This window comes from Vipera ursinii (assembly GCF_947247035.1).
Source record: "Vipera ursinii genome assembly, chromosome: 3".
Lineage (NCBI taxonomy): Eukaryota > Metazoa > Chordata > Lepidosauria > Squamata > Viperidae > Vipera > Vipera ursinii.
The window spans coordinates 72598589-72622567 of NC_139516.1; the positions used below are offsets into that span (position 1 = coordinate 72598589).

Below are 23979 nucleotides of genomic sequence, written 5' to 3' on the forward strand. Positions count from 1 at the left end.
TTAATTACCTCATTATTAATTAGTCACCTGTATTAGCAAAATCATACAATAAGCATTTACAAAGAAATTAAAAACAGAATTAAGAGTTTCCTCAGTCTCCAAGTCCAAAAGCATGTTAAGTTTAACAATGGGCCTTTGTACACCTTACCATTGCTTACCTACATAAAATTAAAGATTGTTTATTGAAATAAATAGGAAACAATAACAGTGGTTTACATAAAAATACTGTTGCTAAGGTTATAAATTCTTCTGTCCTAAGATATTGCTGAGAGTAGTTCGCCTGGGAGGATAAAAAATTGTCAAAAAACATTTTAAGTATAAACTCTATGGATATCTTAGGGCCCGTTAGGACTATGTCTATTGCCTAACTGGTTGGGTTGGCAATATCTAAACCAAGACTGTATGGTTGCAGTTAAAGCTGTAATGTATACCTTTAATAGTGAATGCACTGCGGTATACTTTCTGCTGATTGGTCAGCAATGTCCCTAATGGCCATAAGAGGGAGCTAGAGACACGGCTTCTCTCTCTCTGTTAGAATTCATGTCTCTCTGCTATTGATTACTGTTTGTCATGGTTTGTGGTTTGCTTTGCTACTGTATGCAGAACCTGAAGAACTGTGATTAATGTGTTTTGACTTACTGCCTGGTAAGACGACTCTGTCGTGGATAATCCTTGGACTGTTGTGGCTATACTTTTATCGGCTATACTTTTAAGTGTCTGTGTATGACCTGGACTGTTTCTTGGACTGTGCTATTACTTTATCCTACAAGTAAACTCTTTACACAACTCAGTGTGACTGTGTGGTTGCTGGACACCAGACATGTCAAACACAAGGCCCGGGGGCCGGATCTGGCCCGTGAAGTGGTTTCATGTGGCCCCCGAAGCCATCCTGGAAACAGTGAGGGAACGGCCCCCACTGCCTTGGCCCTGGCCCAGAGACCCTCCTTCTGCCAGAGACCCTCAGATCTGTCCCAGTCCTGCCCAGGCCCCCATAGGCACCCTTGATGCGAACGATGTAGAGCTGGCCATGCCCACCCAGTAGGCCATACGCACTCTAGCCACACCCACCCAGTAGGCCATACGCACTCTGGCCACGCCCACCCAGTAGGCCACGCCCACCCAGGCCATATCCACCCGGCCCACTGAGGGCAACCGCAATGCTGATACGGCCCTCAATGAAATTGAGTCTGACACCCCTGCTGTACACAATTCATTACTCTCACAATCCTGTTTTTCCGTGCAAACTCTTGTGTCTTTTTAAGAGTAGCTCTGCACATCCTTTTCAGGGCCTTTCCAAAGTTGCAGTGCTAACTACTCAGCCTTGCTATTCCCATCAGCACTCTCCAACTTGCCTTTGTTGCCAATCACTGCCAATCACCTAACCTTTCTCCATCAAAATAAGCCTAGCAGATTTCACACACTTCGGACTCATTTTGGGTAATATCAGAATAAGGGGAAAACTTTATTTTAAGACTGGTACAGCTAATCATAACTTAAGTCCATCTCACTCATAAGCTAAGAACAAGATGATGGCAACTTCAGGGAAAGAGGGTAAAAGTGACAAAATATGCCTTGGGATGCAAACTGGCCTTTAGCTACATACATGAGATGTCCCAATGCACATGTAAAAATGTCGAGAGTTTTTATTGTGAGCTTGAAAGCTCATTCTCACAAACCCACAGCCAAACTCTGCCAGGAATTATCCAGAACCAAAGACAAAGGTACAGAAGGATGAAAGAAACAATGAATATACAAAATCAACTACAACCATTGCAACCAATTCTACGTGGGACAAACATTACGTCAATTAAAAACCAGGATCCACGAACACTGGCTGGCAGTCAAACACCATGATCCCAAATCCTTAATCTGTATTCACACTGATACCAAACAGCACCAGTTCGATTGGAGCAACATGAAAAATCATTGGCCACACTACCACCCACCACTCTCTTGAGTTCATCAAAGCCTGGCAGTCCATAAGCAATTCCATCAACAGACACATCGACCTACAACCAGCCTATGATCCTCTCAAAATCCAAATCAACCACACAGCCAACCAGAGAAAAGCACCGACCCTCAACCAACCCACAGAAGCCCCCCCAACAAGCACTTTACCTCCCAATGACTCTGACCTGACGTAACTTCCCCGTAACAAGACCCATTGTAACACTCCCACTGACAACTCTCACCTATCACAAGACCCATCACAAGACCGTCACTTGACACACCCGCACCTGAAGCCCTTATATACACTGCTGAGGATGTTACCTAGCCTGGTAACAAAATGTCGATAAACCAACCCACAAGCTTGAAGAACGAACTGTTACCCTCTTCCTACACTCGAGCTACAGATATTCACCAATATTGCAAACTTTTGTGACATCTTGACATACATTTCCTGCAGGGCCACTGTTAGGTGAAAGTGGGGACATTTCATTTCTCTTTATAGTTACAGAGAGAAAGCTGTTCACCTATACGAAAAAAACAAATAAAGCCAATACCAACAGTATGAATTACAAAAACATTTCTTATGACATATATTTTCCATCTATTTTATTTATTGTTATTGCCCAAAAGCTCAGTGAAACAGGAAATGTTTTGCATTCACAAAACTGGTTCAGTCCCTAGCCTGTGAATCCTTTTTCCTTTTTCCTTTCCTTTCCTTCATCCTATTCCATTCTTGGAATTATAAGATTGCTTCTTAGGTATTATTTTTTAGAAGCAGAATCTTTCAGGTAGATATTTAAGTACACACATTTCTATTTTCATATATATATATATATAATTCATATTTATTTGAATCATCCTTAAAAATAACTCTTAGATCAGACATGTCAAACTCATGCCTGTGGGCCAAATCGGGCCTCCAGTGGGTTTAGATATGGCCTGCGGGGCCACCCTGGAGATGGCAAGGGTGCCACCCCTGCTGGCCCTGGCCCTCTCCAGCCTAGCCGGGTGCATGCATAAGAGGTAGTGAGCACGCGGGGGTTGGCAGCGCCTGCCAGCAGCTGCAACTCATTGGCCCCTTGGCCGCTCATTGGTCGGCAGCAACGGCCAGCTGGAGGTGAGCTGGTGCATCCATTAAGCTGCGCTCAGCCCCATGCCACATACACTGCACTTGCAAACTTTGCAGCTCTCACAGTACAGGTGGGTTTGAGTGCCACAGCCATCAGGCCAGCCTTTGAGTGGCAGGCAGAGGCAGAGGTGTGAGGGGAGGCACACAATCTGGCTCTTCAGATGCGCTTGGCAGACACCCTGACGCCGTCCCATCCCAGCCATAGCAACAGTGGGCAAATAAAGACAGATGGTGGAGGGATGGCAAGGTCATTGTAACTGACACATTGCAGCCAGTGCCCACTCAGCCTCTGCCATCCAACCTCTTCCTCTAGCTCTGGCCGCACATGTGGGACGAGCATCCCACCCACCCCTACACCTCTGACAGCTCGGGGAAGGGGAAGAGCAGAAAGTTCTCATCCCCAAGAGGAAGCCGGGACATCTTTCCCTGCTCTGTTCTGTCCTGCCTGAGCCCAGCCCTGGAGCTGCCCTGTGCTGAAGTTGGGATGCCATTTGAGGCTCACCCTCCAATCCCACCTTCCCCCCCTCACTCCCACTCAGCCACACCCTACGTGCACCACCCTCAAGCACCTTGGGATCCTGCAGCCAGGTCACCTCCACCCCACCACCTGCCTTGCCTCACCTTGCTTCACCCCATGGCGGCAGCACAGGCTAAGCAGCAGCCACTCCACCCAGCAGGAATCATGCTGCCTCTCCACTCTCCTCCAGCCTGGGAAGCCCAGTCTGGCCAAGGAGAGCGAGCACAGCAGCAGCAGTCTTGAGGAGTAGGTAAGTATGGGCGGGTGCCTCCCTGAGGAAGTGGAGCTGGGATGGGATGGGCAGGGCAGCTACGCATCCAGCATGAGTGTTGTGTTCCCCTCTCTGGCCCTGCCATACAGTGGAGAGGGTGACACGGAGCCAGCCCCATACCAACACTCGGCTCGTACTACCCCATGCTCCCATCTCCCCACCTTTTGTCCCACGGGCCAGGTCTTGTCTGCCACCTGACCGATGGGATGAAAGGGTCGGGAGCGTGGGGTGGCATGAGCCGAGCATTGGCAGTGGCCAGCTCTGAGTTGCCCTCTCCGCCATGTGGCAGAGTTGGAGAGGGGGATGTGGCACTCATGCCCGATGTGGAGCCGCGGCCTGGATCAGCCAGGTACCCGGTGACACGCGAGCCACCCTGTGGAGGATGACTGTATCCTGACCCCTGGAGCATGTCTCCCAGTTAGTGTTGACAATCCCCCAGGCTGCCTGGAGCCCTGGGCAGCAGAGGACAAGCACCCAGCCCTCAAGCTCCCAGGGCACCAGGATCTGCAGCACAGACTTGCTTCCCCGAGGGGTGCCTGGCCATACTTACCTCCTCCTCAAGGCTGCTGCTGCTGTGCTCGCTCTCCTTTGGGGACAGCAAGGCTTCTCTGGTGGACGGCGCTTTGGTGCCCATCCAGGTCTCACCTTCCTCTGCTGGAGACCTCCCAGCCTCCCAGGATATCCCAAAGCTTATTTAAATAAACAGACATACCTTTCCTCCTGGAAATGTTTATACACCTCTTTTCGTTCTTTTTGTTCTTGTCTAATTCCTTCAAGAACTTTTTTTCTTTCATTGTGGATTTCCAAGTTTTTTCTCCACCCATCAAGTTTTAATAAACCTCTAGTCAAAGAGGTATGCTGAGTACTAAAGCGCTGAATGAATGTGTTTTCTATTAGCTTTCCTTCTTTCTTTTCTAAAAAAGTATTATATTTTTTTCTCATCCTAATAATCAACTGGGATTTTCCCTGGTTGGACCTTTTAAAATGAACTGTATCCATCATCTTTTCCTTTTCATAATTCCTCTGAACATTATCTATTCTTTCTTCTTGTAAATGATGAATGTATTCTTTGGCTTCACTTTGGTCAATCAACAGCCGCATAACATTTCGCTCCTTCTTAGCTTGCAGATCCAACTTCTGACTTTCCCAATATGCTTTTTCAATGGCATATAAAGGGTGAAGTCTTACAGATCCATATGCTTTTGCAAAGACTCTCTTTTCAAGACTGCCAGGTTCATTCATTGGCAAAGTTTGCTGTGCAGGATGTATGAAGTTACGCATATCATGTGCAGTATCAAAAAAAATTCTCTCTCTCTCTTTGTACATTTTCCGATGTTCATTCAGAGAATAAAAAGGCATTTTAGATCCCGAAAGTCTAAACATAGTTGCCATCTTCATTTCATTTTTTTCTCTCTCTGTGAAATCTAACATGAAACAATTCAATAGTTACATTGTTATATCACAAAACGATATTAAATACTGACAAAATGATCATTAAAATTGCCAATATATTATTTATTACCCTGATTACAACTACAACAACTACATGAATGAGATAGGAAAGAATTATATTACTGGTGAAATTCAGTCCTGAAATTGAAAGCTGCCTGTAACCCAATGAGAAAACTCAGGATTGCTTATTTGTTTGTAATCTCAAGTCATGTAATGAAAATCTGGACCTGTTAAAGGTCTTGTGATAAACTCCCACTGAAACCAATGGAGCAAATTAATCAAACATATACTTCATTGTTCAAAGTTGGGTACAACTGCAACCATCTGTAATCATTTTTAAAGGTGTTTGACTCTAATTTATTTTCTTAGCTTCTAATTGATTGAAAAGCTTCATGCTGATTACTTCTTTGTTCCTGAGCATCAACACTCATTCACAACTTGCAATGGCTAAGTCTCAAAAGTGAGAAACATTTGAATAAAGGCACTCCAAATTTATACTGGAAAAGTGAATAACAAGAAAGGATATTTTATTGGGCTTGATAGAAGTGTAAAAAAGCTACAAAATTCTGGATTCAAATACCTATTCTGATTCATAGGCTTTTAAAGATTACTACACAATCCAAACCAGATTTTTTTTCCTTTTGATATTGATGGACAAAAAGTTGGAAAAATGTTATGGAACTGCGCTTTTGTACCTGATAATTGTAGCCAGATTTATGGTATGCAGAAAGATGGAAAAATTCAGCACTATCCAGAAAGGAGGAATGGTTGCTGAAGATGATGGAACTTGCTGAGAAGGCTAAATTGACTATTTTGGTCAGAAAAAAAAAAGATAATATTCACATTTATTGCTGACTGAAAATACCTGATAGATTATTTGCATGAAAAATAAAAATGAATTTATGCTTTATGGTTTTGGTGATTAGACAGAACAGATTATAAAAAGAACAATGCTCCCTTGTAACCACAGAGTAAGAAGTAAATTTAAATTGAATTAATAACTGCTGGAAAGAAGATTGGAAGCTACTTCTTTGTATCTTTTTTCTTTCTTTTCTATTTTTCTTTTCCCTTTCTTGCAAACACACACAAACACACACACATATTACGGTTGTTGTTGTTAGTTGCGAAGTCGTGTCCGACCCATCGCGACCCTATGGACAACGTTCCTCCAGGCCTTCCTGTCCTCTACCATCTTCTGCAGTCCATTTAAGTTCACGCCTACTGCTTCAGTGACTCCATCCAGCCACCTCATTCTCTGTCGTCCCCTTCTTCTATTGCCCTCAATCTTTCCCAGCATTAGGCTCTTCTCCAGTGAATCCTTCCTTCTCATTAGGTGGCCAAAGTATTTGAGTTTTAGCTTCAGGATCTGGCCTTCTAAAGAGCAGTCAGGATTGATCTCCTCTAGGACTGACTGGTTTGATCGCCTTGCAGTCCAAGGGACTCGCAGGAGTCTTCTCCAGCACCAGAGTTCAAAGGCCTCAATTCTTTGGCGCTCAGCCTTTCTTATGGTCCAGCTTTCACTGCCATACATTGCAACTGGGAAGACCGTCGCCTTGACTATACGCACTTTTGTTGACAGGGTGATGTCTCTGCTTTTTAGTGTGCTGTCTAGATTTGACATGGCTTTCCTCCCAAGAAACAAGCGTCTTTTAATTTTTTGGCTACAGTCCCCATCTGCAGTGATCTTGGAGCCCAGGAAAATAAAATCTGTCACTACCTCCATTTCTTCCCCATCTATTTGCCAGGAATTGAGAGGGCCGGATGCCATGATCTTGGTTTTCTTAATGTTTAGTTTCAACCCAAGTTTTGCACTCTCCTTCTTCACTTGCAACAAGAGGCTCTTTAGTTCCTCTTCACTTTCTGCCATTAGAGTGGTATCATCTGCATATCTTAGGTTGTTGATGTTTCTTCCGGCAATCTTAATTCCAACTTTTGATTCATCTAGCCCTGCCTTTCTCATGATGTGCTCTGCATATAAGTTAAATAGGCAAGGCGACAGTATACAGCCTTGCCGGACTCCTTTCCCAATTTTGAACCAATCAGTGGTTCCGTGTCCAGTTCTCACTGTTGCTTCTTGGCCTGCATATAGGTTTCTCAAGAGACAAATAAGATGGTCTGGTATGCCCATCTCTTTAAGGACTTGCCACAGTTTGTTATGATCCACACAATCAAAGGCTTTAGCATAGTCAATGAAGCAGAAGTAGATATTTTTCTGGAACTCTCTAGCTTTCTCCATGATCCAGCATATGTTAGCAATTTGATCTCTTGTTCCTCTGCCTCTTCGAAATCCTGCCTGTACTTCTGGTAGTTCTCGATCCACATACTGCTGGAGTCTAGCTTGTAGAATTTTAAGCATAACTTTACTAGCATGAGAAATGAGTGCAATGGTGCGATAGTTTGAACATTCTTTAGCACTGCCTTTCTTTGGAATTGGAATGTAAACTGATCTTTTCCAATCCTGTGGCCACTGTTGAGTTTTCCAAATTTGCTGGCAAATTGAGTGTAGCACTTTTACTGCATCGTCTTTTAAGATTTTGAATAGCTCAGCTGGAATACTGTCACCTCCACTAGCTTTGTTGTTGCTCAGCTTTTCTAAGGCCCACTTCACTTCACATTCTAGGATGTCTGGCTCGAGGTCAGTGACCACCTCATTGTGATTATCAGGGACGTTAAGCTCATTCTTGTATAGTTCTTCTGTGTAATTTTGCCACCTCTTCTTAATCTCTTCTGCCTCTGTTAGGTCCCTGCCATTTTGGTCCTTTATCATGCCCATTTTTGCATTAAACGTTCCTTTCATCTCTCCAATTTTCTTGAAAAGATCTCTGGTCCTCCCTATTCTATTGTTTTCTTCTATTGCATCTTTGCATTGTTCATTTAAGAAGACATTCTTATCTCTTCTAGCTATTCTTTGGAATTCTGCATTTAATTGGGCATATCTTTCTTTTTCTCCCTTGCCTTTCACTTCCCTCCTTTCCTCAGCTATTTGCAAAGCTTCCTCAGACAGCCATTTTGCTTTCTTGCATTTCTTTTTCTTTGGGATGGTTTTGGTTGCTACCTCTTGTACAATGTTGCAAACCTCTGTCCACAGTTCTTCAGGCACTCTGTCTATCAGATCTAATTCCTTAAATCTATTTGTCACCTCTACTGTATATTCAACAGGGATATGATTTAATTCATACCTGACTGGCCTAGCGCTTTTCCCTACTTTCTTTAATTTAAGCCTAAACTTTGCAACAAGAAGCTCATGGTCTGAGCCACAGTCAGCTCCTGGTCTTGTTTTTACTCACTGTATAGAGCTTCTCCATCTTTGGCTGCAGAGCACATAGTCAATCTGATTTCTGTGTTGGCCGTCTGGTGATGTCCATGTGTAAAGCCGTCTCTTGGGTTGTTGGAAAAGAGTGTTTGCTATGACCATCGTATTCTCTTGACAAAATTCTATCAGCCTGTGCCCTGCTTCATTTTGTACTCCAAGGCCAAACTTGCCTGTTATTCCAGTTATCTTTTGGCTTCCTACTTTAGCATTCCAATCCCCCATGATGATAAGGACATCATTTTTGGGTGTTAGTTCTATAAGGTGCTGTAGAGCTTCATAGAACCGGTCAATTTCATCCTCTTCAGCACCGGTGGTTGGGGCATAGACTTGGACTACTGTGATATTGAATGGTTTGCCTTGGATTCGAACTGAGATCATTCTGTCATTTTGAGGATTGTATCCTAGTATTGCTTTTCCTACTTTTTTATTGACTATGAAGGCTACTCCATTTCTTCTGAGGGATTCTTGCCCGCAGTAGTATACCTGATGGTCATCTGAATTAAATTCACCCATTCCTGTCCATTTTAGTTCGCTGATACCTAAGATGTCGATGTTTAGTCTTGTCATCTCTTGTTTGACCACGTCCAGCTTTCCTTGATTCATGGATCTTACATTCCAGGTTCCTATGGAGAAAAAATCTTTACAGCATCGGACTTTCCTTTCACCACCAGACATATCCACAGCTGAGCGTCCTTTCGGCTTTGGCCCAGTCGCTTCATTCTTTCTGGCGCTACTAGTACTAGCCCTCTGCTCTTCCCCAGTAGCATATTGGACGCTTTCCGACCTGAGGGGCTCATCTTCCAGCGTCAAATTGTTTTGCCTTTTGGTACTGTCCATAGGGTTTTCATGGCAAAGATACTGCAGTGGGTTGCCATTTCCTTCTCCAGTGGATCACGTTTTGTCAGAACTCTCTGCTATGACCTGTCCGTCTTGGGTGGCCCTGCACGGCATAGCTCATAGCTTCATTGAATTACACAAGCCCCTTCGCCACGACAAGGCAGTAATCCATGAAGGGGCATATTACGGTATATATCTATAAAAAAGAAACATTTAATCTGTTCTCAGGGGCCTTTCTAGAATCACCCACAAAAAAAGCACCCACTGCATGTCAACTCCATAATTTTGCCAATAATTTAAGAATGTAATTCTGCTCTAGATGTACATTGTAAACTTTATCCTTGAATTCTCAATTTTATTTCCCTATTTCCAGGCCTGCACCTCCTAATAGATTAACAGTGCTCCAAAGTTGGGTGGTGTCTTGACATAATTTCCTCTTTCTCTATTAGTAATTTTGGCAAACTACTTTGAGGATAAATGGGAACAAGGAAAAATATTTGTTTCACTTGTCTCTAATCCTGGCATCTTTTCCACTCTTATCAGCAATAATCAGAACAAATCCCATGTGACCTTTGGGACAAAATGTTGTATATAATTTTATTAAAACTTTTTAAAAAGATTAAAAACACAAACTAATAGAAAGCAAGAAAGAAAAAAAGAAAAAGAAAAAAATCAACCAAAAAAACAAAAAGTGCAAGAAAAGAAAGTCAAAGAAAAGTAGAGAAGATAATATAGCTTTAATTTTTTTATTTAAACATTTTAATAAAAATTATATGCAAAAAAAGACTGCATAAAAATAAAAAATGTAATTGTGACTTAAGACTGTGATGACTATACAGAACAGATTATAGAGAGAAAAGCAGTATAACACTTCAAGATCACATGACGTGTTAATACCACTTTTAAGACCACACTTGGAATACTGCATCCAATTTTGATTGCCACAATGTAAAAAAGATATTGAGACTCTAGAAAGAGTGCAGAGAAGAGCAACAAAAATGATTAGGGGACTGGAGGCTAAAACATATAAAGAGCAGTTACAGGAATTGGGAAAATCTGGTTTAGTGAAAAGAAGAACTAGTAAGGGTGACATGATAGCAGAGTTCCAATATCTCAGGGGCTGCCACAAAGCAGAGGGAGCCAAGCTATTCTCCAAAGCAGCTGAAGGCAGGACAAGAAGCAATGGATGGAAACTAATCAAGGAGAGAAGCAACCCAGAACTAAGGAGAAATTTTGTGACTGTGAGAACAATTAACCAGTGGAACGACTGTCCTCCAGAAGTTGTGGATGCTCTAACACTGGAGGTTTTTAAGAAGAGAGTGGACAGCTATTTGTCTGAAATGGTATAAGGTTTCCTGCCTGATCAGGGGGTTGGACTAGAAGACCTCCAAGGTTCCTTCCAATTCTGTTATTCTGTGATTCTATCTAAAGGTCAAAGTATATTTGTATTTATAACTACTGTGAAAAATAAAAGAAGTGACTGGGGCAACATTTTGAAGGGACTCAAATAATAGTACCGGCATAGGTAGTTGCTCTTTGCGCTTAGCTTTCCTTCTTTTGACCTCTCTTTGATGGGTATTCTTTTTTCTAAACACATATGTATATTTCTTTACAAAAATATGTTGCAATTATTCAAAGAAACTAAAGCTAAATGACCTTGGGTCAGCACTCCATTGTCCTGGCCTAGAGGTAAAAGAGCAATAGATGTTATTGTGCCCAAGCCTGTCCTGATTCATCAAACTTATTTTAAATTTCAGATAGCACATAATGGCACATAATTCTCTGTATGTATTGAGGTTTTGTTTTGTTTTTCATTATTTTTATCAAGCTTTCATACCCAGGAGTGTCAAACTTGCAACATCATGTGACGTGTCGCGACGTATCGTGACTTTTTTGCCATTGCCGGCAATGGTGTGGGCACGGTTTCACTATGATGCATCCAGCCCGAAGGCTGGCAGTTTGACACCCCTGCCCTACATGCTTTATTTCTAATTTATACATAGGTCCAGGTGATAAATAGAAAAATAAGTAGAACTTGGTGAGACAAAGAAAACAGCAATTACTTTCTGGTCCCTTCTAATAAATAAGTTTTCCCCTTAATGTTAATTAACAATTATATGCAAGACACAGTATAAAAAAGACCCACATGGAATTACAAACTAATTAAGACATGTGGGAAAAAAATGGAAGAAAAATAAACAGGAACGTTGTGCAGTGGCATCAACATGGGTAAGGAAAAGGTGCCTAGCAGCAGATGGTGCCAAATATAACCTGGGAAGCTGTCCCATTTGGTGGCAAGCCAAGTCTAATTTTTTTTACATCATTGCTGCAAAAACAAACTAGAAACTGAATATATAATGTAAATAACTAAAATAACACACTGCATTTCATTTCTTCTATATAAAAAGTAATTTAACATTTTGTTTCTTTGTCCTATGGTAAGAAGGCATTTTAAACAATGGAAGAAGTATTTGTTCTATCAAATCTACGTCTAAAGAGAATTTAAATATAAAATATATAATGGAGAATACAAAACTTTTTATGCAAGGTATGTGAGACATTTTTCTCCGCTATTGTCCAGGATAATACATCTTATAGCAAGGTTTCCTATTGGAAATAATTCAGCATTTTTTTCTTAAAATCATTTATGCAGATACAGAAGCTGCCACATACTTATGGATCCCCCAGTCGATTGCCAATATTAACAGAACTGAGTAACAGACTGAAAGACATGGGCTCTTTTTTCCTCTTTTCCTCCTAATCTCCAAATATATGCAGGTAAATACACATTGGAAAATATATGTACACCAATTGATATATTTCCAAATCAAGGGAATCTCTTGGGTGTAGTAATTAAAGATGCTGGGTTTGAAGATGCCATCCTCAGAAAGGTGCAAAACTAGCTGGGTGAATTTGGTCCAGCAGGGAACTTCTGAAAATCTTGCCATTAAAAACTACAGGCATCTGTCCATGTAGTCACCAGGACTGACTCAAAATATGCATATTCTTATAATATTAAAAAAACATACTAGGTCAAGGGACCTGCAAGAAGTGATTATGAAAATTCAACCCAACAACTCTGCCGTGTTCCTAAGTACCAGAACTGAATATTTATTTATTTATTTATTTATTTATTTATTTATTTATTTATTTATTTATTTATTTATTTATTTATTTTTGGGACTTATATGCTGCCCTATCTCCCAAAGGACTCAGGGCGGCTAACAACAATAAAAACAACAATACAAAAGTTAAAAGAAATTAAATAAACAGCCCCAATAAATAAGTTAAACTAAACAATTAAAAATTTAAAAAACATTTTTAAAAACCCTGTCGTCAGTCCAGGTCAGCCTGATGAAAAAGGAATGTTTTAAGGCCACGGCGAAAGGACGGGAGATCCGGGGCCATCCGGAGCTCAAGGAGGAGTTGGTTTCACAGGGCTGGCGCTCCCACAGAGAAGGCCCTTCCCTGGGGGTCACCAGCCGACATTGTCTAGCCGACGGCACCCTGAGAAGGCCCTCTCTGTGTGAGTGCACTGGGCGATGGGAAGTCGTTCCCGGCAGCAGACGGTCCTGCAAATATCCCGGGCCTAGGCCATGTAGAAGTTTATAATTCATATTGTTCTTGAAATGAATCATTTTACTAGGGTCTCATGTGTTGGTGGATTTATCATATGTGACACAAAAAGAGAGAAAAATATCTTCACAGATTTTCAAACTAGCAAAAGGCAGCACGAGCAACCCATAGCAATGCATTTATTTTCTGTTAGCAGCCAAAGTTGTAAGGAGCAGGTGTAAAGGGATACTAATTCTTGTTTCTGTTTTCCACAAATAAATCAGGAGTTGCTCAGAACTATAATTATGCATATTACCTTAGATTTGAATTCACTTAGTTATGAGATAAAACTGGCCTTTACAGCACACATTTTTCATTTCATAATTGTCTGGCTCATTTTCTGTTTCTGCATTTAATGGAAGATCTTCCGCTTACTTATCTCAAACCCATTGTATCCCTAACTAGTTTATTTATTTATTTTATTTATTTATTTTATTGAATTTGTATACCACCCTATTCCCGTAGGACTCAGGGCGGTTTACAGGGCAGTTAAAACCATGAAATACAAAAATTAAAATCAATTAAAACAATTAAATTAAATTCAAGCCCCAAGAGTAAATCTAAAACCCAGTTAAATTAACAACCCCACAGTCTGGACCAAACAGATCAAAGAGCCAAGTTTCCAGGTCCCGGCAAAATGAGCAAAGGTCGGGGGCAGTCCTAAGTTCTGTGGGTAGTTGGTTCCATAGGGCAGGCGCACCCACAGAGAACGCCCTTCCCTTGGGAATAACCCGCTGGCATTCATTAACTGGCAGTACCCTGAGAAGGCCCTCCCTGTGGGGGTGCACAGGACGATGGGAAGATGATGCCGGCAGCAGGTGTTCCCTTAGATAGTTTGGACCCAAGCCATTTAGGGCTTTATAGGTCATAACCAGCACCTTGAATCTCACCCATAGGGCAACCAGAAGCCAATGTAGCTCACGGAGAAGAGGTGTTACACGGGAGTATCGGGAAGCTCCCATCAAAACTCGTGCGGCTGAATTCTGCACCAGTTGAAGCCTTCAGGTGGTCCTCAAGGGCAGCCCCATGTAGAGGGCATTGCAGTAGTCTAAACGGGAGGTCACGAGCGCATGAGTGACTGTATGTAGAGCATCTCGGTCCAGATAGGGATGCAACTGGTGCACCAGGTGAATCTGGGCAAAAGCCCCCCTGGTCACGGTTCCTATATGATCTTCAAAACTGAGCCGTGAATCCAGGAGGATGCCGAAGTTGCGAGCCCTATCAATGGGGGGTAATACCTCATCCTCTATTGTTAATGATGGAGAAGGCTGGTTAGCCTGAGATGCCGGTATGAACAGCCACTCAGTCTTGTCACGATTGAGACAAAGCCTGTTTCTCCCCATCCAAATCTGGACCGCCTCCAGGCAACAGGACATCACGGCGAGGGCATCACTGGGTTGATTCGGGGTGGAAAGAAAAAGTTGGGTATCATCAGCGTACTGGTGATACCCCACCCTGAAACCAGGAATGAGCTCACCCAGCGGCTTCATGTAGATGTTGAACAGGAGGGGAGAGAGGACCGACCCCTGAGGGACTCCACAAATGAGAAATCTCGGGGTGGACCTCTGTCCTCCCGTCAACACCGACTCCGAGCAGCCCAGGAGGTAGGAGGAGAACCACTGTAAAACAGTGCCCCCCACTCCCAGCCCCCTGAGACACCGCAGTAGGATACCATGGTCGATGGTATCAAAAACCGCTGAGAGGTCTAATAGGACTAGGACAGAGGAACAACCCCTGTCCCGAGCCCACCAGAGATCATTCACCAGTGTGACCAATGTCGTCTCCGTGCTATGCTTGGGTCTGAAACCTGATTGGTACAGGTCGAGATAATCAGTTTCCTCCAGGAACAGAGGGAGCTGATGCGCTACCACACTCTCAACAATCTTCGCCAAAAAGCGAAGGTTGGAGACAGGACGATAGTTATTCAAAATCGCCGAGTCCAGAGTGGGCTTCTTGAGGAGGGGCCTCACCACCACCTCTTTCAAGGTGGCAGGGAAAACACCCTCGCTCAAAGAAGCAGTTATTACTGCCTGGAACCAGCCTCGTGTCTTCTCCCAGGCTGCATAAACCAGCCAGAAGGGGCACGGGTCCAATAAACAGGTGGCAGAGCTCAGCCTCCTCATGATCCTGTCCACCTCATTAGGGGTCATAGGATCGAACTCAGTCCAGATAACTCAAGACCCCTTGATTCCTCCCTGTCAGATTCTGTCTAGTCAGAGTCCAAGCCGGCCCGAATCTGAGCAATTTTATCCACAAGATGATGACTGAACTCCTCAGCCTGCCCCTGCAAAGGATGCTCCCTCTCCTCCCGATGAAGGAGGGAGGGAGTAACCCAAACAGGGCGGCCGGGTGATTATCTGCGGACGCGATGAGGGCAGCGAAGGAATTAGACTTCGCTGTCCTCATTGCAGCAAGATAAGACCTTGTAAAGGCTCTTAGCCACAATCAGTCAGGTTCAGATCAGCTGGATCTCCAACAGCACACTAGACCCCGTCTCCGACGTTTCATCTCCCGGAGCTCCGAAGAAAACCATGGAGCCCACCGGGATCTGCGTCGGGTTAGGGGTCGCAAGGGGACAACACGGTCGAGCACCTCAGTGGCAGCCCTTTCCCAGGCATCCACTAAGGCATCGGCTGAGCTGTGAGTGAGGGAGATAGGAACAGACCCAAGCGCCATCTGGAACCGATCAGGGTCCATTAGGTGCCTGGGGTGGAACCACGTGGTCGGTTCCACAGCCCAGTGGTGGGGGGTGACATAGCGGAAGACCAGCCACAGGAGATAATGATCAGACCATGACAGGGGGACAATAGTTGGTAAGCCCCCTCCCAGATCATCCAACCATTGTCTAGATAAGAAAACCAGGTCGAGAGTGTGACCACCCCCGTGAGTCGGACCCTGAATTACTTGAGTCAGGTCCATGGCCGTCATGAAGGCCATGAACTCCTGAGCTAACTCTGACGATACTCCTAGAGAAGGCAGGTTGAAGTCACCCAAAACAATGAGTCTGGGGAACTCCACCGTCAACCCTGAGAGGGTGTCGAGCAGCTCGGGCAGGGCCGTTGCCACACAGCTGGGTGTCAGATATGTTAGCAACAGGCCCAACTGAGCCCGAGGGCCACATCTCAAGATATCCTTATCCCTATGTTCAAATTTACATAAACTCTGGGTAAATAATTGTTTTACACCCAAGGAACATTTTTTCTCATTTCTACTGGTAATAGGAGGATCACAACATAATGGATGCTGTCCAAAGCACACAGAAATGTTTTTGACTTGGGTTTTAAATACTGTATGTCACTATAAAGGCATATATGATATTTTTCATAAAGTCATAGCAATAGCATTTAGACTTATATACCACTCCATATTGCTTTACTGTACTTTCGGGCAATTTACAATATTGCCTCCAAAATCTGGGTCCTCATTTTAGACCTCTGAAGGATGAAAGGCTAAATCAACCTTGAAGCCTGTCAGGATCAAACTCCCAGCTGTGGGCAGAGTTTGCCTGCATTATTGCATTTTAACAACTGCGCCATCAGGACTCCTACACATGCAAGTGCTTAAGAACACATAAAGTGTAATTTCACATAAAAATCTTTAAATTATGTCCACAATTTATTCCCTACTCTGAGTATATGTCCCAATTAATTTTATAAAAAAATGTAATTTTATAAAGAAAATGTGTTAACGATCCCCTTCCTGACACACTTCACATTAAAAATGCTGGTTATGTTGATATATCTAGTGTTTTATCCTACGCTTCCATGAAAATATTTGTATGTAACATTAAAGCTTAAACACAGCAACCTTAAATGGATAAAAATTGGATTAATAAGTGAATATAACTATCAGACATCAAAGTGAAAGAATATTCACATACTATAGAAAAGACACTTGTTATAGAAGTTAGGTAACTAACCCTTCTTTGTTGACTTTGATTCCTTCTGTTTAATCTTTTTCTTTTCTTCCAGTTTGATAACAGGATATTTTAATCTTCTTAAAGTTAAACGAAATTCTTTAAGATTGTTCATGTCTATAATCTGTTAAAATCAACATTTCACTCATTAAAGATTTGGGAGAGAAAAATGCCAGAATTCTTCAAACAGCAACAGATATTTTTTTTAGTGCAGTACAATTTAAGGTAAAGGTAAAGGTTCCCCCGCACATGCGTGCTAGTCGTTTCCGACTCTAGGGGCCGGTGCTCATCTCCGTTTCAAAGCCGAAGAGCCAGCGCTTGTCCAAGGACGTCTCCGTGGTCATGTGGCCGGCATGACTAGACACCAAAGGCGCACGGAACGCTGTTACCTTCCCACCGGAGTGGTCCCTATTTTTCTACTTGCATTTTTACGTGCTTTCGAACTGCTAGGTTGGCAGTACAATTATGCATTATGAATTATGCTATTCTTTTTCTTCATTTTTAGCCCCTTTTTTTGGAAAAAAATTATTTGTCTCTTTAGGCAGCATCATGGTTTGCATGGATGAATGAATGCTTGTTCCAACCTCACACCTCTGTGCTCCTTGAATAAATTCCAGCTTTTAGACTAAACAATCCTTTCACTCATCATCTGTTACACCAAGATGCATTTCTTTGCAGCGAGTACATGACAAGGGCACCTTAGCTTTATCTGTGCAAATAAACAAGAAAAGCACTTAGTCTGAGCAGAAGCATATGCTACACCTAGGGCATTTTAAAATAACTTCAGAGCTGCTTGAGTTGAAAACCTCTGTTTACACATATCTACACGTAGAAGCTATAGTTAAATGCAGATTTCAGCCTTTATAGTCGTTTATCAGTGGAAGGCATGGAAGGGAAGAGTATGGTTTAACCAGCTTAATTAACATAAATGTTTATAACCAATAAAGAAGGTAATTTTTAGCTGCCATATTGAAAGAAAGAAAAAAGATAAAGAGTTTCTGAGGTCAGCAGAGCCCAACTGCATGCTTGCTGGCAGAATGAATCAAGTGAAGGAGAAATGGGCTGAGTTGCTATTCCTTTCATCCTAGTTATTTATTCTTAAAAGGAATTTCCTGTCACTGAAACCAATGGAATGAGTCAACCTAAATTACACGCCGATTGAAAAGGGAAAGACTTTGGATATAATGGGTACTTACCCTGCAGGTAACTATGGTATTCCCTTAGCACATTTTGGTTTCTTACCAATAACTGAATGCTCAATGGGAAAAAAAAATAGTGGGATTGGATAGCCTTACAGCAAATAGTGAATTGATTTCCTCCATTAGCTTTATCTCCTTGAACGTGGGAGGATGAAACCTAAAAACCATATGAAGCTTAGATATTCTTTCAGAGAGCAGAGGTTTGGTTTAACTTTTTGTTTGAACCAATACAGATGAATAGTTGAAGAGATAAGAATGCCTTCTTAAATGAACAGTGCAAAGAAATAGAAGAAAACAATAGAATAGGGAGGACCAGAGATTTTTTCAAGAAAATTGGAGAGATGAAGGGAATGTTTAATGCAAAGATGGGCATGATAAAGGACCAAAATGCCAGGGACCTAACAGAGGCAGAAAAGATTAAGAAGAGGTGGCAAAATTACACAAAAGAACTATACAGGATTGAGCTTAACATCCCTGATAATCACAGTGAGGTGGTCACTGACCTCGAGCCAGACATCCTAGAATTTGAAGTGAAGTGGGCCTTAGAAAAGCTGAGCAACAACAAAGCTAGTGGAGGTGACAGTATTCCAGCTGAGCTATTCAAAATCTTAAAAGACGATGCAGCAAAAGTGCTACACTCAATTTGCCAGCAAATTTGGAAAATTCAACAGTGGCCACAGGATTGGAAAAGATCAGTTTACATTCCAATTCCAAGGAAAGGCAGTGCCAAAGAATGTTCAAACTATAGCACCATTGCACTCATTTCTCATGCTAGTAAAGTTATGCTTAAAATCCTACAAGCTAGACTCCAGCAGTATGTGGATCGAGAACTACCAGAAGTACAGGCAGGTTTTCGAAGAGGCAGAGGAACTAGAGATCAAATTGCCAACATACGCTGGATCATGGAGAAAGCTAGAGAGTTCCAGAAAAACATCTACTTCTGCTTCATTGACTATGCTAAAGCCTTTGATTATGTGGATCCTAAAGAGATGGGCATACCAGACCATCTTATTTGTCTCTTGAGAAACCTATATGTGGGCCAAGAAGCAACAGTGAGAACTGGACATGGAACCACTGATTGGTTCAAAATTGGGAAAGGAGTCTGGCAAGGCTGTATACTGTCGCCCTGCCTATTTAACTTATATGAAGAGCACATCATAAGAAAGGCAGGGCTAGATGAATTAAAAGTTGGAATTAAGATTTCCAGAAGAAATATCAACAACCTAAGATATGCAGATGATACCACTCTAATGGCAGAAAGTGAAGAAGAACTAAAGAGCCTCTTGTTGCCGGTGAAGAAGGAGAGTGCAAAACTTGGATTGAAACTTAAAATTAAGAAAACCAAGATCATGGCATCCAGCCCTCTCAATTCCTGGCAAATAGATGGCTAAGAAATGGAGGCAGTGACAGATTTTATTTTCCTGGGCTCCAAGATCACTGCAGATGGGGACTGTAGCCAAGAAATTAAAAGATGCTTGCTCCTTGGGAGGAAAGCCATGGCAAATCTAGACAGCACACTAAAAAGCAGAGACATCACCCTGTCAACAAAAGTGCATATAGTCAAGGCTATGGTCTTCCCAGTTGCAATGTATGGCAGTGAAAGGTGGACCAAAAAAAGGCTGAGCGCCAAAGAATTGAGGCCTTTGAACTGTGCTGCTGGAGAAGACTCCTGCGAGTTCCTTGGATTGCAAGGCGATCAAACCGGTCAGTCCTAGAGGAGATCAACCCTGACTGCTCTTTAGAAGGCCAGATCCTGAAGCTAAAACTCAAATACTTTGGCCACCTAATGAGAAGGAAGGACTCACTGGAGAAGAGCCTAATGCTAGGAAAGGTTGAGGGCAATAGAAGAAGGGGATGACAGAGAATGAGGTGGCTGGATGGAGTCACTGAAGCAGTTGGCGTGAGCCTAAATGGACTCCAGAAGATGGTAGAGGAGAGGAAGGCCTGGAGGAACGTTGTCCATCGGGTCGCGATGGGTCGGACATGACTTCGCAGCTAACAACAACAACTCCGGATATTTAGGGTGTTCGCTGTTCTTTTGTTTAAAAGGAGCAGTCAAGAGATCATTCTATTTAAAATGTTCAGGAAAGTAAAAAAAAGGAAAATCAAACATAAATAATAAAAGTATTTTTGTGCCATTCAAAGGAAGGCAAAAGAAAAACATTAATACAGATTTTCCAAAGACAAAGAAATTGGGAGCTAAAAGTCAGCTCTCAAAAGCTATGCACCAACAGGAGAATGGGATACCTTTAGAACAGCCTTAAAATCAAAATAGTTTTTAACTGATAAGGAAACCTCTGAAGATCCAACTTAGAGTTTCTTTCTATACAAAGTTATGGCATATGTCAGCTGTACAGTATTTCTTACATTATCCTGTGTCGTTTGCTATCCCTAAACCATTGCAACAATTTAGTTAGTGTAAAAGATCCATGTGCAGAAGCAAGTTTGTAGTTTCAGAACTCTCCACAGAATGGAAATCTTGAGGAATATCACAAAATACAAAGGAAATTTAAGAATTTAAACAGGTAGTTTTCTGAATTTAAACAGGTAGTTTTCTAGTGAGTTTGTTAAAGCAGTTACTGTTACTAATGACATTATAAAGCAGAAGACTTCCCATAACAGTTTATTTTTTTTTCTATCATCTCTTGAACTTTTAAGACAATCAGCCTGTGGACAGGGAATATAAATATTCAAATATTTATTGGCAGTATTTAAAAATTTAGTTGTCTTATTAATAAGAGTGCAATGATTCCAAATGCTATGTGTTTGATAGTTCAGCTTATGCCAAGTTACAAAAAAGAGGAGTTATTCTGAAGATAACGGAGGAGAAGCTATGTTTGATAGCTAAGTGCATTAAGATGCTGTAGAAAAAGGAACATATCATTTCTAAAAGAGTTTTATAGAGACGTATTACTGAAATATATATTCAGGCTTTGATGATACTTACATGGCAAAGCCATAGGCCATCATCATAGGAAGCAGTAGCAGATGTTGCTCACCACAACTGAAGTAATTGCATGTCAATTTAAAATATATCATTGCAATTCCTAGTAATGAACAAGCCTTTTTTATTTCAAGCCATTCAATCTGACACAGATTGCAGCTAGTTTGATTTAATATTATTTGCTCTTACTTTTGAATGTAATTTAGATACATCAGTGCTGAAATTCATTCCAATAGTTTATCCAAACAGACTGCCAGGATTATTTCATTTCAATAAAGAATATCAATTAAGACATAAAATAATGCTAGTGTGCTTAACTACGCTTTTCAGAATTCCACATTATATGTTTACATCTGTTAGTTCAAAGTAACATTTTCTCAATCTTTTCCCCCCCAGGATGCTATACTGGCTAATTAAAAAAATGCAATCCAGATATCAGCAGATTCAAACTAGGTGCAATTATTCAACTTCTAAACATTCCCAATTCCTTCAAGCTATCTACATATGGCTTAGTATTTATCTCCTTGATCATGCTTTTCTGAGCCTGACCCATTTTATCCAAACCCTTCTTAATATGAGGTGACCAGGATAGCACATAAAACTAAAGGTAAATTCTAAACAAAGCAGAATAAAATATAATTGTTACTTTGTTGTTGACTATGAACTATACTTCTATTGATGCAACAGTTTTTCCCTTTTTTGTAACCATGGCACATTATTGATGTATATTTACTTTGTAATCAGCTACTATTCTAATATACTGCTCAAAAAAATAAAGGGAACACAAGATAAGGCATCCTACTATTAAATAGAGTACATTGTGTTGTTTAAGTGTTCCCTTTATTTTTTGAGCAGTATATAAACTAGTGATTTATTATTCTATATCTGTGCATTCCAGTTATTTAACTACCTTATTTTGTATTTCTGTTTGGTAAGTTTTCAGACCAATTACTTTATTTCTTTAACCTAGCAAGATAATTTTGCATTTTATTTCTGTTTTCTACAGCATTAACTATTCCACATAGGTTTTTTTCATTCAAAAACCTATCCAAGTCATTAATAAAATATTGAGAAGTATATGGGCCAAGAATGAACTCTCTGGCATGTCACTTAACGTTTGCACCAGTTTGATGACAAAACATAGTTGAGTATCCTTAGAATATAACATCTGAACTACCTATGTTTTCTCTTAATTACCATAATACAGAACCCACATTCATCTATTTTCTTAATCAGAATGTCTTGGGTACTTTATTAAATACTTCGCTGAAATTAAGCTTTATCCTATCTAACAGCAACACCACAATCTACTCCAGAAATTACCAATGCAAAGGATATACTTCTAAGTCATCAAGCAATAAACAAAAGAAAAACTATTATATAGAAAAGCAATATAATACAATTACAAATAATCACTATGCAGTCATCAAGGCACTAACCAATCAACTAGCAGCACAAAACGTTACATATTAGACTTCACCTGAGGGAAAAGCCAGATATTTCACTAAATATTTGGCCAGCCTATACAATTTACCTTCTATCTATTGTCTATCCACAGATATTTTACATAAAAAAATGAGTAGAATGAAACTCTATTTACCTCCATACTGACATACTCCAGGTAATTAGTTTTATTGGAGCAGAACACTCCACTACCAAAGAACTCTGAGCAGTACTTTGCATTGCTTTGCTACATTTTTAATGCTTTTCCCTGGATCTACCAACGTTTTTTGGAACAATATGCAAATTGCAGATTACTAGAGTTTCTAAATTAAGGCATAAATAGCATACTTACTTGGATTGCAGGTCTACCTCTCTTAAATTTTGTAGGCTGTTCTTGCTTAACAGTTTCAGAGACAGGGCTTTTATTACTATCCACAGAAGTTACCTGCTGCTTCTTTTTACCTCTGATGTAACGGCTGTACCACAGAACTTCAGATATAGGAGTCAGGCTATTAAAAAAAATAGTTTGACAATTTTATTTCAAGGAGTTAAAACAGGATTAATATTACGTGCATTCAAAACAATATAAAGCAATATGTAGTTCATTTTTATACGTTTTCCTTGCAGATTGTTGCATATATTTTCTAAAGCAAACAACCAGAGAATTACCTGTCAAAACATTATCGTATTATTGAGAGCACAAAATAAAAAAAACCTGTATCAAACTGCTACTGACAAAAGTACCATGATAAAATTTTCTTCTATAAAATTCAGTTGGATACAATTGCTTTCAACCTCATAATATTAGCAATGTAATTCTATGCAAGTTCGTTCAATGTCCAAATATAGACCATAGGGTACTGCAGCTCTGTCATCCTATGTATGACTTATTTTATTTTATTATTTTATTTTATTTATTTTTATTCCATTTATATCCCGCCCTTCTCCGAAGACTCAGGGCGGCTTACAAGCTTAGCAGTAGCCTTCATTCTATGTATATGCCTGCTTATTAGGGCTTTCACACACACCCCAAGCGGCATTATTACAAAGTCAGCTTAATTGCCCCCAACAATCTGGGTCCTCATTTTACCTACCTCGGAAGGATGGAAGGCTGAGTCAACCTTGAGCCTGGTGGGATGCGAACCTGCACTAATTGCAGGCAGCTGGTGTTACTTAAGGAGGCATTAGCCCACTGCTCCACCAAGGAGTGGCTTTAATTTATACATCACTGATATATATATTAACATAATGCCCTCTATTAATCCATAAACAAGTAATTATGTGTGTCCCACAAATTTATTCACTATGTTTCAACACAAGGAGAATGGCTATTTGGCCAAAATTAGCTGAAACAACCATTCAGGGCAAAAAGTACACAATTCATGTTTAACAA

The 23979-nt window shown here is 41.2% G+C and overlaps 1 protein-coding gene across 1 annotated transcript in view; it reads right to left on the reverse strand.

The window, feature by feature from the left end:
* LRRIQ3 (leucine rich repeats and IQ motif containing 3) overlaps positions 1-23979 on the reverse strand; it is a gene marked incomplete at its 3' end in the record, with an annotated part of 69074 nt that overhangs the window by 5771 nt on the left and 39324 nt on the right. Inside the window, exons 5-7 of the mRNA XM_083358141.1 lie at positions 22939-23095; positions 17004-17124; positions 4580-5282 (exon numbers count right to left, since the gene is read on the reverse strand). Of these exons, the coding sequence (XP_083214267.1) occupies positions 4580-5282; positions 17004-17124; positions 22939-23095 (981 nt within the window). The remainder of the gene's footprint in view (positions 1-4579; positions 5283-17003; positions 17125-22938; positions 23096-23979) is intronic.